General features: G+C 42.5%; 1 protein-coding gene across 2 annotated transcripts in view; it reads right to left on the reverse strand.

The window, feature by feature from the left end:
- fbn1 (fibrillin 1) overlaps positions 1 to 15,610 on the reverse strand; it is a 66,747-nt gene that overhangs the window by 9,966 nt on the left and 41,171 nt on the right. For both annotated transcript variants that reach the window (XM_085273824.1, XM_085273833.1), the window contains 24 exons: positions 15,330 to 15,452; positions 15,102 to 15,227; positions 12,461 to 12,583; positions 12,136 to 12,258; positions 11,844 to 12,011; positions 9,846 to 9,914; positions 9,608 to 9,733; positions 8,596 to 8,718; positions 8,347 to 8,505; positions 8,181 to 8,252; positions 7,966 to 8,091; positions 7,746 to 7,868; positions 6,872 to 6,997; positions 6,674 to 6,790; positions 6,457 to 6,582; positions 6,242 to 6,361; positions 5,568 to 5,693; positions 1,941 to 2,093; positions 1,756 to 1,818; positions 1,544 to 1,663; positions 1,334 to 1,453; positions 1,129 to 1,251; positions 474 to 605; positions 262 to 387 (listed from right to left, as the gene is read on the reverse strand). In XM_085273824.1, coding sequence (XP_085129950.1) covers positions 262 to 387; positions 474 to 605; positions 1,129 to 1,251; positions 1,334 to 1,453; positions 1,544 to 1,663; positions 1,756 to 1,818; positions 1,941 to 2,093; positions 5,568 to 5,693; positions 6,242 to 6,361; positions 6,457 to 6,582; positions 6,674 to 6,790; positions 6,872 to 6,997; positions 7,746 to 7,868; positions 7,966 to 8,091; positions 8,181 to 8,252; positions 8,347 to 8,505; positions 8,596 to 8,718; positions 9,608 to 9,733; positions 9,846 to 9,914; positions 11,844 to 12,011; positions 12,136 to 12,258; positions 12,461 to 12,583; positions 15,102 to 15,227; positions 15,330 to 15,452 — 2,913 coding nt within the window. The remainder of the gene's footprint in view (positions 1 to 261; positions 388 to 473; positions 606 to 1,128; positions 1,252 to 1,333; positions 1,454 to 1,543; positions 1,664 to 1,755; positions 1,819 to 1,940; positions 2,094 to 5,567; positions 5,694 to 6,241; positions 6,362 to 6,456; positions 6,583 to 6,673; positions 6,791 to 6,871; positions 6,998 to 7,745; positions 7,869 to 7,965; positions 8,092 to 8,180; positions 8,253 to 8,346; positions 8,506 to 8,595; positions 8,719 to 9,607; positions 9,734 to 9,845; positions 9,915 to 11,843; positions 12,012 to 12,135; positions 12,259 to 12,460; positions 12,584 to 15,101; positions 15,228 to 15,329; positions 15,453 to 15,610) is intronic.

The raw sequence follows: 15,610 nt of genomic DNA on the forward strand, positions 1-15,610 counted from the left end.
CATGGAAGCATTAAATTCAGCTTCAGCATCTGTTCTTCCAAAACACATACAGCACATTAATGTCTAAATTATTTATATTGTTAAACTATTAAGTAGCATGGATGATTTTTAATCAATTACTGTCTCTGTGGCTAGACACTGCAAACACTTGTTTTAATTATGTACTCCTAATCTCATCTATCTGGCAGCAAATTAAAGATAAAGGGGTTCTCTTCTGATGATAACCTTACAGCCTTTTTAAAGTGATGACAGTGTACATACCAATACATTCTGTCTGAGTGGGGTTGGGAATGAATCCTTGGTCACATCTGCATCGGTAACTTCCGACAGTGTTCTCACAACGGCCGTTCTTACAGATACCCGGTTTGGCCGTGCACTCATTCAGATCTAAAGCAGACAGACACACAGTGTAAAGAGGCATACTATATTAAATGTACTCAAGGTAAAACCACCTACGACACCATGATAATTACCCATGCAGCCCTCTCCACTGGGCAGCCGTGTGTATCCAGGTGCACAGATACATATATATGTACCAATCAGGTTCTTGCAGGTCATGCCTCTGCTGTCACAGTCATCTATACCATCTGCACACTCATCTTGGTCTGGAAGACAAACACCATAGTAAGAGTAAGTGGATGCAAAAGCCTCAAGAAGCCCACGTGCATTCATGCCTGTGCAACAGGTAACGTAACACAGACACTCAGACAAAGTATGCCAGAGTTTAATCTAACCACTAAATCCAACACTGAGCTCTGGATTGATAACAGGGTTGTAGTGGGGTAGTTGGTGGTCTGTTTGGAGCTGTAATGTAAACAGTGACGTTATAGACACTGACATGTTCCTCCTGACTCACCACTTCCCTCCAAATACAACTGTTGCTATGGCGTGCGAGGTATATGAGAGATCAGAGGTGTAAACAGAGACTCGGTGGGTTACAGTTGTCAGAGTGATTTAAGTTCATCCCAGACAGAGAACCCTTGAGGATCTCACAGAAACAGTGCGAGAGTGCGTTATGTAACTTTATGGAAGGTGCTGGCATGGCTTTTGTGAGAATTTCTACCAGAGCTTTCCCGTTAATGGACCTGCGAACTCTGACTACACGGGTGAGTCATTTTACTGTTATACCTTTACACATCCTCCTGTCCTCCCGCAGCACGTAGCCTGTTGGGCATTTACACTCGTACGAACCCACTACATTAACACAGCGGAAGGCGCACAGCAGAGGATTCTGGGCGCACTCGTTGATGTCTGGACCGGAAACAGAAAAACCACAAGTTACACATTAAGACACCCATGACCTAAACGGGGGCTCAGATACAGCTTCGGATACCTTCGCAGGTCATCATTGGCCCAGGCTCAAAGCCGTCATCGCACGCACACTCAAATCCCCCAATAACATTAGTGCATGTGCCGTTTCCACAGGGATTTCCAATGTCGCACTCATTAGTGTCTGTGTTGAAGAAAAAAAACGAAAAAAGCGACTCAGAATGACTAAAAGAGCAATCAGGAGGATAAGAAAAAAGAAAATGACCTGACTGACCTTCACATCTGACTCCACTAATGTCAAGGCGGTATCCCATGGGACATTCACAGCGGAAAGAGCCGTCCGTGTTAATGCACTGGCCATTAACACAAGGATTATTGATGCATTCATCAATATCTACAATCAGAAATGTCAACACAGATTGAAATTAAATGCCACAACCATAACAGAGATATTGAAAAATGCAGATTTATTATCAGCCTATTTACCTTTTGGATGTTCATCTGGCCCACGTTGATATCCCTCGTTAGGGCAGAGATCGCGATACCCCTCTGGAACCGTCAGATGTCAAAAGTCATCAAACGTTTTGATCATGAGCTTACATGAATATGAGCGGTTTCTCACATCTATGTGTTTTGCGCAGCAGTGTCTGTTTTATGTGTAGAATACACACCCTGTCCTTTGATTGGGCAGATTTCACAGGGGTCTCCCCAGCCTTGACCTGGCATGCCGATGCAACAGCACACTTCCTTGGTAGTGTTTTGAGGTTTTGGAGCCTGACAGCGCCCATTTTCAAACTTGGTATAGCAGTAGTTCACACGGACATCTATGGGATAACACACATAGAGAAGGCAAGAACAGTGAATGGTGATAAACAGATGGATGAAATATCTAGAAGCGCAATGTCGTCAAGATAATCTATATCAAGTCAGGATCCTGTCTGGCTTGTTTTGGCAGAGGACAACTGGTTCTGAAAATCTAAAACCTTTCAGATAACTCGAGAAACTATTTGACAACCGTAAAGATTGTAAGAAAAGTTTGTTGCCTCTGAATAATTCAATAAATCAGTAAATCCATAGCTGGTTGGTTCACTATAGCCTCAGCCTGAAGAAGAAGATTCCCAGGCACAAAGATTATTTGATTAAGGCAAATATGACAAAACTCTGTTTTTTCAAACAACTCAAATTTTTTCGTGCTTTCTCAAACTGGGGTCTTGAGTCGTTATGGCAAGTTAATCACTGTGATCACCATCTTCCTGATTGTTTGTTTCTGTTGTTGGTTTCAGTCTCCTTTCATTTTCTGGAAGCTTTGCCACAAACAATTGGCTGTAACAGACAAAAGAGCTTGAGAATCAAAAATCCACATGAATGAATAATGAGCAGGCTTAGTCCGAAAATCATCCGTGACATTTCGGGAAAAGTTTGGAAAACAATCAGTCATGAGGTTCAAAAGTTACGCGCATAAATGGTCTGAGCTTGAGCAATTGGTGGTGCCAGAGTGCTCAAGGGCAAGACATGAAACTAACACAAAAGAATGAAGAAACTATTCCTAATCAGTGTGGCAGAATCCTACGTTTTTACATGAAAAATACGAAGAAGAAAATGAAAAAGAAGGAAGCTTCATTTCGGGCCCCTAAACAACAACCATGTTAAAGGTTCAGAATTAGAAACAGCTGTAGTATTATGTATTCTGCGGCCACAATGTAAAAGCTGTAAAGTCTTACGTAGTGCTTGTACCTGCGACTTGATTATTACGTCAGTGTACAAAACAGGACCTCGATATGAGAAAAAGTGTTCTTGTTTTCAACCATTTTTTAATTGTACAGACTGAAGTTGCATAATTATTTCCACTCACCAATCTGTGTGTGTCTGGTTACTCCAGGACTAAGCAGCCCCTTACTTGTAATAGGAAGCATATGGTTTCGCTCTCCTGCTAACAATGGCCTTCAGTGAACTCAACACAAATAAGCTTTCTGACCACCATAGATCACTCACACACCTGGCTCAGGAGCAAAGATCACATACATGAACACCTGGTGCTGTGAGGAGAATGTCAAAGAGTGTCACATTACTTTCCTCCATGAAACGGATTTGTCAGCCTCTCTGCGAAAGAGATTGATGGAGCTCTGTGCACAGCCCCTTGCAAGTATATGTACACATATGCACGGGTGCATTGGAATCTCCAAGTGCATATCTCCTTCATATTTTGCATTTTATAAAAGGAAAATTGTGAAATAAAGAAATTTTCTAAATAAACAAGAGAGTCGCCTGATAAAAAAAAAAAAAAAGCTTTTAAATGAATCAACTCTTGGCTAACAATGACAGCAGGGACAACGATCTGAAGTGTGGTGACAAATATTTAATAGTTATAATTATGTTCATTTGCAAAACCACTGAAGCATTATAATTTAAAACGTATCATTAATTGGCGAGCGCTGGTGGCCAAGTGGTTAAGACACATTCCAAATACTGCAAATGCAACTCCCCTAATCACTGAAATGGTTCCATCCAAGGACTAATCATGCGTGTCATCACCCTCCTATTCTCTCTTTCTGTTTTCCTACCAGTATCGATTATTGCGACGCCAGAAAAAACATGAAATTCACAGCCTCTTTCTTCACCGCATATCTGCATTTTGTGAATGATTCTGTTACCAAAGAATGTTAAACAAACATCCTGCTAATAGAGAAACTACTGATATCCTTCACACTATCTCAACATTTGTTCTTTCAAGCCACTTTAAACTTGTGAGGCTCATTTCTGGGAATGTTACTAACTGCAGTGCTGAAGCTGAGTTTGTTTTGATGGGTGGCCTCATTTTCTTTCCCTGTTTCCAGGCAATCAATAGACGCCAATGGGAATGACATCAAAAGCATCACTGTGGCACCTATGCTGTCACAATATCTGTCACAAATGATTATACATACAGATTAAATTTAGAACTGCACAGAGCACAGTGACAGTGATCACTAATAAATCATTGATGTCAAAGAACCTCAGTGACCATCAGCGATGCACAAAATCACAACAACAGTCACCTCAAGTCGCTCTATGCTGCAAGATAATCGCTAAAATAATACAGAGAAAACCCAAACAATCAGACGACCCCCTTGGCAACAGTGGGAAAGAGAAACTCCTTTTGACAGGAAGAAACCTCCCGACAGAACCAGGATCAGGGAGGGGCAGCCATCTGCCACGATGGGTTAGGGTGAGGGGAGGGAGCCAGGAAAAAGACACACTGTGGAAGAGAGCTAGAGATTAATAACAAATAATTATTGAAGTCAAAGCGGAGTTTGAAAACAAATAGTGAGTGAAAAAGAAACACTCGGTGCATCACGGGAAGCCCCCCAGCAACCTAGGCCGACTGCAGCCTATCAAAGGGAGCTAGTTCAGGGTCACCTGACCCTAAAAGCTTTATCAAAAAGGAAAGTTTTTGGATGTGAGTAGAAGGATTTTAAACTTGTTTTTAGATTTAACTTTCTACTCGTTCTTGTCCCCGTCAGTACTCTCTCTGCTATTGCATACGCAGGCTACATAACTCTTCTTAACTTGTGCTGCTTTAACACTATATTGCATAATGCCATAATCCCTTTTGTGGCCGAGAACTACGTCTTCATTCATTATTGTAGCATTCATGTAAAATACAGATGTCACGGAGGAGAGCGGTTAGCACAAATAAATTTAGGCTTTGCGGTCAAATCTAAATATGTACATCTATTCCAGTCTGCTAAATTATGAAGAGTATAATCTAAAATAAAACAATGTTATTCCTCAATGTGTTAAAGGGCTGTTTTGGGTTATGCAGCTATAGAAACTATACGTGCATTTTGGAAATCTCACCATCATCAGTGTTTTCTCAGTAATACACACAAACCACAAACTAATTTACTGCCAGTGTTACTCACTTTCCACCAAACTCCTCCTGTTTATCCCCTAACCTTCAGTCGAACGCTTCTGGTGATGTCATCACTTCAGTGTTTGGAGAGGGAACTCCCTAGCAGAGGACTCAGCGCACCCCCACCCAATCCAAAATACACACATATACTGTATAAACACACACACACAAGTGAGGAAATGGAAAAGTGATCTGTTCAGAGCCACCCTTGGCCTTGTTGAGGCAGCAGCAGCAGAACCAGCTGGAACACAGTGTGCTATCATGAAAGAGCAGGAAAAGCCGGACACCACTGGCTGCTGCTTAGTCTCCACTAGTGCTCACTTTTCACTGTAAAAGCAAACGCATGCTATAATTTCATAGCTTCTTTTCCCATCCTTCTCACTCCCACACGTGCACACACAGTTACCTATGCATCTCCGTCCAGACGCAGAGAGCTGGAAGCCTTCAGGGCACAAGCAGGTGAAGCTTCCTTGAGTGTTAGAGCAGGTTCCATACTGACAGATCTCAGGTGACTGGGCGCACTCATCGGTGTCTGACATAAAAGAGAGAAACAACATTGTGAACCTCATTAAATGACATTTCCAGTTGTTTAAACCATTAGAAGCATTCCAGTTTCCAGTATGTCACTGCACATCTAAATGTCAGTGTAATCTCGCACGTGAATAATTGCACGAAGGCAGTTGCCTCACTGTTACATGTTCACTTATCACAATAACCAGCTGCTGTGGCTGCTTCTGATGCTGAGAATTCATAGCTGTTCCTCCCTTCGTCTAGGAACTCAGCACAAAGCAGGAATGTATTGAAGTCTCCGGAATATCTCCTCATCAGCCCCGCTATACAAACAATCCATGTTTTTTGGCTCAGCCTTATTCTCACATGTGAAAGGAAGAAAAAGGGGGTCTGACGAAGCTTCCCCTCCTCTGGTGCACTCCAGTAGAGCTGATCTAAGCTAGTCTAAGTTAGATGTTAGCAGAAATTCACCTCTATGTGCATTTTTTTTGCTTCAGTAATTCTTGTTTTTCACCTCTCAGTTTTTTTTTTAACCACAACACGGAATGAATGGGATTTATGACGCTCTACCTTCACAGGTTTCCTCATGAAGGTGGTAGCCAGGTGGGCAGATACACCTGTAAGAACCATCCAAATTCAGGCAAGTTCCTGCACCACATGTGCCTGGATTCACTGCACATTCATTAATATCTGAAGAAAAGGGATGATATAAATGTACATATTATAGAACATATCTATATCATAATTAGATCAATATCAAAAAAGGACAAACAGCATTTCCTTACCTCCACACAGTCTGCCGTCTAAAGTGAGCTCATAGCCATCATTGCACACACAGAGGAATGTGCCCACTGTGTTGACACACTGCCCGTTTCGACACAAGCCCCTCTGCGTCGCACACTCATCGACATCTGCTCGGCACACAGGCAACACAACAGTTAACACAGATGCTATGGCTCTTCTTCTTTTTCACTTTTTCTTTACTCACGTCCACACACGCACCTATGCAGTCGCTGTTGTGCGAGTTTTGAAAGCCAGGATAGCAGAGACAGTTGTAGGAGCCTACGGTGTTCTTGCAGGTCCCGTTTCCACAGGGCTGTCTCTCACACTCGTCCACGTCTGAAACCAGAGAGCAGCGTCACAGTTTTATCACCTGGCAGAGGAACACCGGTGAGACTGATGGGAAGTAGCACCGCTTACCGACACACATCGACAGGTCCCGAGTTGCTTTGAAGCCATTGGGGCAGACGCAGCGATAGCTCCCCAGTGTGTCAATGCAATGGCCTGGATTGCATATACCGGGGTTCTCGTCGCACTCGTTACGGTCTGAGACAAAAGAGAAAAACAAATGTCACACTTTGAATCCATATTCAAATAGTATTTAGATATTTTATCCTCAAACAGTTACTAAAATTCATATATTTCTTCATAATACATGAAACTGACCAAACATTCTTTTGCACTATAACTCAATAATTAGACTGCATGAGGCCAGTGTAACATCATCAAGTGCAGCCTGAGCGTGTCTGGGTGTTAGGACTTGCATGAAAAGCAGGATGCTGGCATAACATTCACTTATCGTTTAGGACTCTCCAGACTGACAGCAACATGATTTAGATATGCTGTAGCACATGTTCAGCAGCTCAACACCTGCTTCACATTCTCTCCTCCTTAATAACAAGCCCACCATGAAGAATTCAGTCTCAGGCTGACTGTAACTGTGCTGCCTCTTTGTGTGCTTTATCTCTGGCAAATAACTGGCCAGAATGTGCACTTCAAAGAGTTTCGCATAACCGCATTTGATAAAGCTGGAAGAAGTGAGACAGCGTTAGCGTGAGGCCACAGAAAGACCCTGTGAAGTTAGCATCTTTCTCAAGGGAATGACAGAGGGATTTCTGGCTGCTCTTTTTTGGCTAATGTTTTCTATCATTCTATCCATCTGTCCACTAATTTTGTCTCCATTTTATGCCATTACAGGAGACGACTAAACTGGAGGCTGATTATACAACTGCAGTGTAATTCGAGTGCCGCTGATACCGCAAACATTTTTAGCTAATAACCAGCACATCCTTACCAAGACATTGCCCAGTGGGAGTGAAGCGGTACCCAGCTTTACACTCGCATCGGTAGCTTCCTGGCAAGTTCAGACAGTCTGCATTTTGCTGGCACACCGGTCCATTCTGACACTCATCAATATCTGACAACAAGAGGGACAGAGATGTTCATACAGCAGGCATAAATATAAAAAGACCAAAGTAAAACACAGGGATTCTACAGCAGACTGCAAACGTCACCTTCACAAATCAGCAGCTTGTCGTTGTAGATGAAGCCAATGGGGCACTCGCACCTGAAGCTGCCGATCATGTTGATGCACACTCCATTCTCACAGATTCCCGGAATTTCCCTGCACTCGTCGATGTCTGTCAAATGAACGAGAGACCAACGGCGGCGTGAGAAAAGAGAAGCGTTCCTCCTCATCGCGTAAGCGTTTCAGTGTGAAAATCTTTACCAATAATCTGTCCAGTGGTGATGTCGATGTAATATCCCGGTCTCTCGCTGCCACACAGGATCGCAAACTCATCTGAATGGACAGGAGGCACGAGTTTATACGAGTTCATCGCCACTTCCGCGTGCTGGTATATACTACGTATTTACTCTACTGTTCTAGACCTCACCGCTGCTGGGCACGGGGCACTGTTCGCAGGGTTTGTTCCACGCACGGCCGATGTTGTAGGAGCAGCAGCACATCTTTTTGGTCATGTTGAAGTTTAGCTCGCCGTCGCACGTTCCGTTGTCAGAGTAAAAGTTCCTGTAGCAGTAGCTCTTCCTCATGTCTGTGTGTGGTGCGTTTGTGAGAAATGCAGAGTTGCAGGTAACCCTAAATACGACAGCGACAATCGTGAAAACCCAGCAAGCCTACCTACCCATGCAGTTGTTCCCTCCGTTGACCTGCATGTAATCCACAGGGCAGATGCAGGTGTAGTTCCCGATGGTGTTGTAGCACTGGCCGGGGCCACAGATGCCTGGCCGTTCACACTCATTGACATCTGTACACAGAGAGAGCAGCACGGGGGAAAAAACATTCCTTCAGTAAAGGTGCCAGCTACTTCTATGAAACATATTTTGGTCCACGCCTTTAAATATATTAAATTCTTTATCAGCATTACTCCTAAAAAGCCATGAGCATGCCTATGAGCCCAGCTCATAGCTGAACAGTTCATTGACCACAAACAAGGAGGACTTGCAGTGCTAGACTTTTGTACTTCAGGTCAACAAAAACACACTAATTAAACACTTTCCCATGATTATTTTCATGTTGGCTTGAAATAAAATATCCCCCTCTGCTGTTACTGCAACTTACTGCATGTGTGTGCATTTCACGGGGGGGGGGCAAAGCGTGAAATGTGCACGGTGGACCGGCGTGTCTATTACACGCTTTCGGCTGAGTTAAAATGTCACTGTCAACCCATTAAGCCTCCTGCTCTCCTCCTTTCTCTGTTCCCTTTTCTCTTTTTTAAACAGCCTTCTATTTCATCGCCTTTCGTTCCTCTCTCCGTCATCACTGGCGTGCCTACAGGGGACACTGCGTACTTCCCCAAGGAAAGAGTTGACCACATCAGAGCCTTGCTCTTCTGGACACAGTTAGCGCTCTCAGCTGTCTCATCATTCTGGCTGAGCTTTGCTGGGTTAGCAACAAACGAGAACTAGAGCAGACACTTATTGAGCTGCAGTGTTGTCTATGGGACAACAGGGTCCAATATTTTCTTTGCCTTTTTGCTCCCAGTGCTTCTTTCTCTCTCTTTCTCTCTCCATGTGTCACTGAAAGAACATCTCCACGGCTGGACTCAATTTCCTCCCCAGTGAAATGTCCCAGGGCCAGAGCTGGAGACGGATGGGTCACCTGTTTGTTCATTTGTGCATGTGTGTGCTTAATACCTTCACAAACTCTGGTGTCCAGGTTGAGGGCAAAGCCTCTTGAACATTCACAGTGGAAACTACCAAATGTGTTGATGCACCGTCCTCCCTGGCATAAGCCGGGCAATTCCTGACACTCATCGATGTCTGTGGGAGAGAGAAAGGGAAAACTCAGCACCATTGTGGGCTGGTGTTTCTGTAAGTATACCCAGGGGCGACCTCAAAAACAAAAAAAGGCATAATAGCATGTTGCTACAACCTTCCAAGATGACAGTGATGGGGTTTGGTCTGAAGCCTTCCCCTCCAGGACACAGAGTCTTGTACTGAGCTGTAACACAAAACACAGAAACGAATTACAAGCCTGCATCAAGGGTGTGCGTTATAGCAGAATTTGCCAGTAATTGCGATGAATCGTGGTGCTTGAAAAAGCCATTTTTAGTCATGCACTTGTTTCCTTTCGTTTTCTGTCGTGCTTTTTGTGATCTCAGCGTTAGCCACAGAGCCCAGAGGACCGGACATGACTGCAGCTACTCAGAATTACAAAGCGAAAAGAAAAAGGTTTTGTTCTTGTCACAGAAGCAAACAGTTCCCTGAGCTGAAAAGGATGAGTCATTCCCTGTAATGTTTTGAAACATCTGTTGGCAATTTCCAAATAAGTTGCACAAAGCTGTCTCATTTTTACCAGCAACAGCAATTACAGCAAACACACTAATCGCATGGCAAGAGAAGCCAGCATGTGAGTCTGCATGTAAGCAGAGCAGCTAGTTTGCACCTTAAGACTCCTGATGTACTCTGGTATATTAATATATTTTGATCTTGGATATGATTTTTCATATTAGTTTACAGATGCCCTTAATTTGAGGAAATTAAGGTTTGGTTTAAGGAAATTAAGGTCTGTTTTGTTTACCCTGCCGCAAATAGATGGATTTGACAGGGTTATTGATTAAACATAAACACCAAATCTTTTTCTTTCCTCTACATTCAAATCTAATTTTTAAACCACAATTCAAAACAGCCAACAGCTAACAAGCTAACCCATCCCACCAACAAGAATACAGGGTGAAAAGTCAAGCCGACAAGGAACTGTCAAAAATCACATTTCCAGGAGAGACCACTTCAGCCAGGGTGCAAAAGCTTAAGAGCGTAAGAGCATATATAAAAATGTTTACATCCTGGAGAGGTGGAGGTATGCACAAGAGAGAAGAGGAGTCAATAGAAGCAAGGTGGAAAGGTGAACATGCAGTAGAGTAGAGGTAGTGAAGGTAGGTGAGTTTAATACCTGGGGTCAGGCATCCAAACAAATGTGTACACAAGAGAGGTGAAGAAGGGAGTGCACGCAGGGTGGAAACCATGTCAGGGATGATTTGTGACAGAAGGATAGCCGCAAGAATGAAAGGGAAGCTTTATAAGATGGTAAATCAGAGGGACCAGCTCAGGTTGAGCAGTAAGGCATAGTGGAGATACTGGACAAAGGATGCTGAGTATGAACCTGCCAGGGAGGATGAAAAGAGGAAGACCACAGAGACGTTTCATGGATGTAGGGTTGGTATAACAAAGGAGGATGCTAGGGATAGGGTGAGATGGAGGCAGATGAGCTGCTGTAGTGACCCCTAAAGGGGGCAGCTGAAAGAAGAAGATCCTGGTACAAAGAATGGTGTTGCAATCCATAGCTAATCTATCCCTTATGCCTTATCCCATAACTGTAGTTTGACTGTGAGGTGTGTTTCACCTTTGCTCTGCTTATGGATTTGGAGACTCATGGAACACTTTTTAATCAATTTATCTGACAAATGACATGTATTGGTTTATGCACAAATGTAGCCTACTTGATAAAGTCTTCCTAAATCCTAGCATTTTATTTGTATATATTAATTAGCAGGTACTATATCTGAGTGATGCACCCATGCAACCCACTGCATGGTTCCAATTTTATCATGCCATCATTCTTCAGATGTTTGTGTTGCTTTCCTACAGCTGAAATGAACAAAAATGTTGAATCGTGGAAATCTTTATCAAAGTAAGTAATGCTAGCAATAAATTACCTTCTCATGTACTATCACAAGCCACTGAGTATATCAGCTCCAAAAAGAGACGCTAAGGTTAGCTAACTATGCACTGTATTTGGGCTATAGACGCTGTGGCTTCCTGGAGGTGCGTCACGCATGAGTATTTCTTGCTAGAGTAGACATTCCTCGCAGTTGAACTGAAAACAAAAAGTACATAATGTGTGGTTACAAAGGATAATGTGATGACTCACTTGAGTTTACAGGCGGGCATAATTCACATGGATTTCCCCAGCCCTTGCCCATGGAGCAGCAACAGGACGCTTTGGAGACGCCAACTCCAATCTCATTGGAGCAGTCCAAATTTTCAGATGCGTCTCCTCGCAAACGAACATCTCGAAAGCAACTACCAGAGCGAGTGTCTACACACAAACGCACACATAAACAGGCACAGATTTTCAGCTATGTTGGTTAAGCCTTTTCTTTGAAATTAGTTAAAGAACAAGCTAAGAACAGTTTTAAATATGTTTAGTGTTGCAGTCTCACCTACACAGCCCACTCGAGTGGGATTGAGTTCAAAGTCTGGTGGGCAGTTACAATGGTAGCTTCCAGGGATATTAACGCACACTCCATTAATGCAGATGGTCGGGTCTGCACATTCATTGATATCTGAGAAAGAAAAAGTACATTTTTTAATATATAAATGATCGCTTTCAATTTTTTGGCCAATACAAAAGCAACTGGATGGATCACAGAATATGAAAGCTCTTATCTTTACACGTGTGCTGCGTTTCTTTTGCACTTGTATATATTTCCCCTGTTTGCTGAGGCCTAAACACAGGAACATGGAGGGGAGCTGGACTAGTCTTACCTGTGCAGTTGCCTCCACTTCTGTCCAGTTCATAACCAATGCTACATTTACATCTGAAAAGTCCCGGGATATTCTGGCACTGTCCGTTGACACAGATGTCAGCAAAGGTACATTCATCTATGTCTGTGAAAAAGAGAGATAAAGAGCGAGCCAGCTGTGAGTGATTAGTGGATCATGAGATCACGGTGGAAAACTGGCAGTGGGCTTTAGGAAGTGAAGGCCACTCACCTCTGCTACAGAATGACAGCTCTAGACATACTCAGACAGACATACGCACACATACACTATCAGAACTGTAGCCAAGGTTATGAAATTGTGCTCTTCCACATCATTACACTCTGCACAAGTCATTACTGTCCAGCTCCGACTGAGCTGACGGAGGCAGGACTGGACAGGTTATTTCAGGATGTTTGACACATCAGTGCAATGAGGTCAGTCTGCTCTTTCAATTGAATCCTGCAGTGCATTATCACTGCACTCAGCATTCATCTGCAACAAGTTATAAATGTGTTCATATGCAGCTTACAAGAAATCTTAAAAACAAGTTAATATTTTATTCAGACTTTGAGTAAATGAGCGGAATACATCCCAATCAAAACATCTTTAAAAAAGAGCCTGCAGTTGAGATTCCCACATATGGCAACTCTGAATCATATGTCAGTATATTATGAAGGTTAGGAATCCAGAATTTATACAGTTGTGGTCAGAAGCTGACTTATATTCATCATTGGCATGAGTGTCATGGTAATTTTGGACTTTTAATGATTTCATGGAACTTGTTCTTCCAGTATGAAATGACTGTACACACATCTTTAATGGCTTTAAAAACCAATAACTGGTTTCACTGGTTTAAATTGTTTTGGGATTTACTCTAATCCACAGAGGGGTTTTAAAAAAATATGAGTGGTGCTGAAGGTTCTACCATGTCTTTTAAATTGACATATTATCTTCTGTTTAGTGATTGTAATTTAATACAACCGGTAGTTTCCGGTAGTTGCCAGCATAAAAAGCATTTGTTTGACACTGCTCATTTAAAACTGAGAAAAATGGGAAAGTGCAAGGAATTCAGTGAAGATGTAAAAGGGAGAACTGCAGATTTACACAAGTTGCGAAGGTCTCTTGAAGCCATTTCTAAACAAGTGCAGACTCTAAGATTATCAGTTCAAACAACTGTATGCAAGTTATTCTGATTTGTCACCACTTCTGTAACTTGTAAATTGGTTAGTATTTCAAGAACAACCTGGGAACTTTCCAGGCTCAAGTGTGTCATGAACTGGAAACTGTTGGAACACCAGCGTCACTGCCTTCTGGAGAAAAATCTTTAAGCTTTTTGGCCATAATGGTAAGAGGTATGTTTGGAAGAGTAAAGGCCTTCAAACCTAAGAAAACAGCTGATAAGCATGGTGGTGGTAGCGTAATGCTCATACTCTGGAGATGTTTTGCCAGCAATGGTACTGGTATGCTGCACAAAGTGGTGGAATAATGAAGAAGCTGGACTACAACAGCTAGACCGTTGAAAGTTGGACACAATGGTATCCTTCAAAACAACAATGATCTTGAACATAAATCCAAACTGGTTTTGGAATGACTAAAGCAGGCTGACATTAGGCTTCTGGAATGTCTTTCCCAAAGCCCTGACCTCCTCTTTATCGGAAATATATGGACTACATTTAAAAGTCAAGAATGTGCCAACCAATTTAAATGAACTCTTCCAATTTTTGACAAGCATCTGGTCAAGTTGCAACTTGCTAAGAGACATTTAACAACATGTTAGTGGGGGTCTATGTATAAGGTCTTGGGTCTGTATGTATAAGTTTGGCCCTGTGTGTATTAAAAAACAAAAAAGTAAATTGAAAATTGTGCACCTAATTCTTGCTTGGGTCATTAAAGGTGTACGCTGTACAATCATTCCACCCTGGCAAAAGAACCGTTCAAAGAAATCGCCAAAAGCTCAAAATTACAATTTATGCCTACGATGAGTAAAATTCTGTCCACAGCTGTATGTTGTGTAAGCAGCTTGTGCATCTCAAGCACTAATTTTAAGAATAAGACTGTTTTTAGAGCAGCCTTTCATTACAATTCTAATATGTAGCCTTTTTATGCTACAAGGAATTACACTGTAAGCAGGAAATAATGTTTGGACCGGTTTTTTCAAAGAATTCCTTCCACTCAGTTCATTTTTATCTCCATCACAAAGCTTAGATACAACCTTTAACCAAATTGTAGCAATTGCACAACTGATATACACTCCTGAGTCAGATAAACATCTCGTAGTTACGAGCTCGCACGCTGTGATGTGTGCTTCAAGTTTCAGAAGCGTGATGTTGAAACACTAAATTATCGAGCAAACGTGAACAGAAAATCAAGGCGAGTTCCACTGTTATTGTCAGTCCTTCGAAATGTTCTCACAGCCTAAATCACATTAATGCTCAGCATATTGTGCTCTTTGATGTCCAAAAATCCATATAATTAGTAGGCAGCATCTGTTTGGATCTGCTATTTCCATAAACAGGAAAACAAAACAAACAAATAGCACCGGGCAATTTTTGGGTTTTGTTTTTTGAAACTGTCAACATAATTTAGGATGCGGGCACCCATTCAAATCCTGGGAACTATGATAGTCTGTGTTGTATTGCCTTACCCTCACAGGCCTTGCCGTCAGCAGTGGTGATGAAGCCCATGTCACATTCACAGCGGAAGCCTCCTGGCAGATTCAGACAGTGGCCGTTTTCACACAGGTTGCCGTTCTCTGCGCACTCATCGCTATCTGCAGTCACACACCCACACAGAGTCAGTAAGCACAAAATACATCCGTGGATCTTTTAAAGGGCTGAAGTGTGGATTAAGAAACTGATTTTGTATGTGTGACCTGAGCAAGAGAATCCATCTCCAGAGAATCCATCCTTGCACACGCATCGATAAGAGCCCATGGTGTTGAGACAGTCAGCATTGTTGCTGCACATATGTGTCCCATTTGAGCATTCATCCAGGTCTGAAACACAACAAACGATTACATTCCTGCAAACGTAACCGAATTCATCCAAATATTGAGGATAAGCCTTGCAGTATTAAATCAATATCAAAGTAAAGACGATAGCCAAAAGCACAGGTTCGCTTTTCGCAATTGCGCATCTCATACACAAGCTCATT

This window comes from Mchenga conophoros, linkage group LG1 (genome assembly GCF_057382185.1).
Source record: "Mchenga conophoros isolate Kocher_MC1m ecotype Shallow Benthic linkage group LG1, M_conophoros_male_GT1.1, whole genome shotgun sequence".
In the NCBI taxonomy this organism is placed as follows: Eukaryota; Metazoa; Chordata; class Actinopteri; order Cichliformes; family Cichlidae; genus Mchenga; species Mchenga conophoros.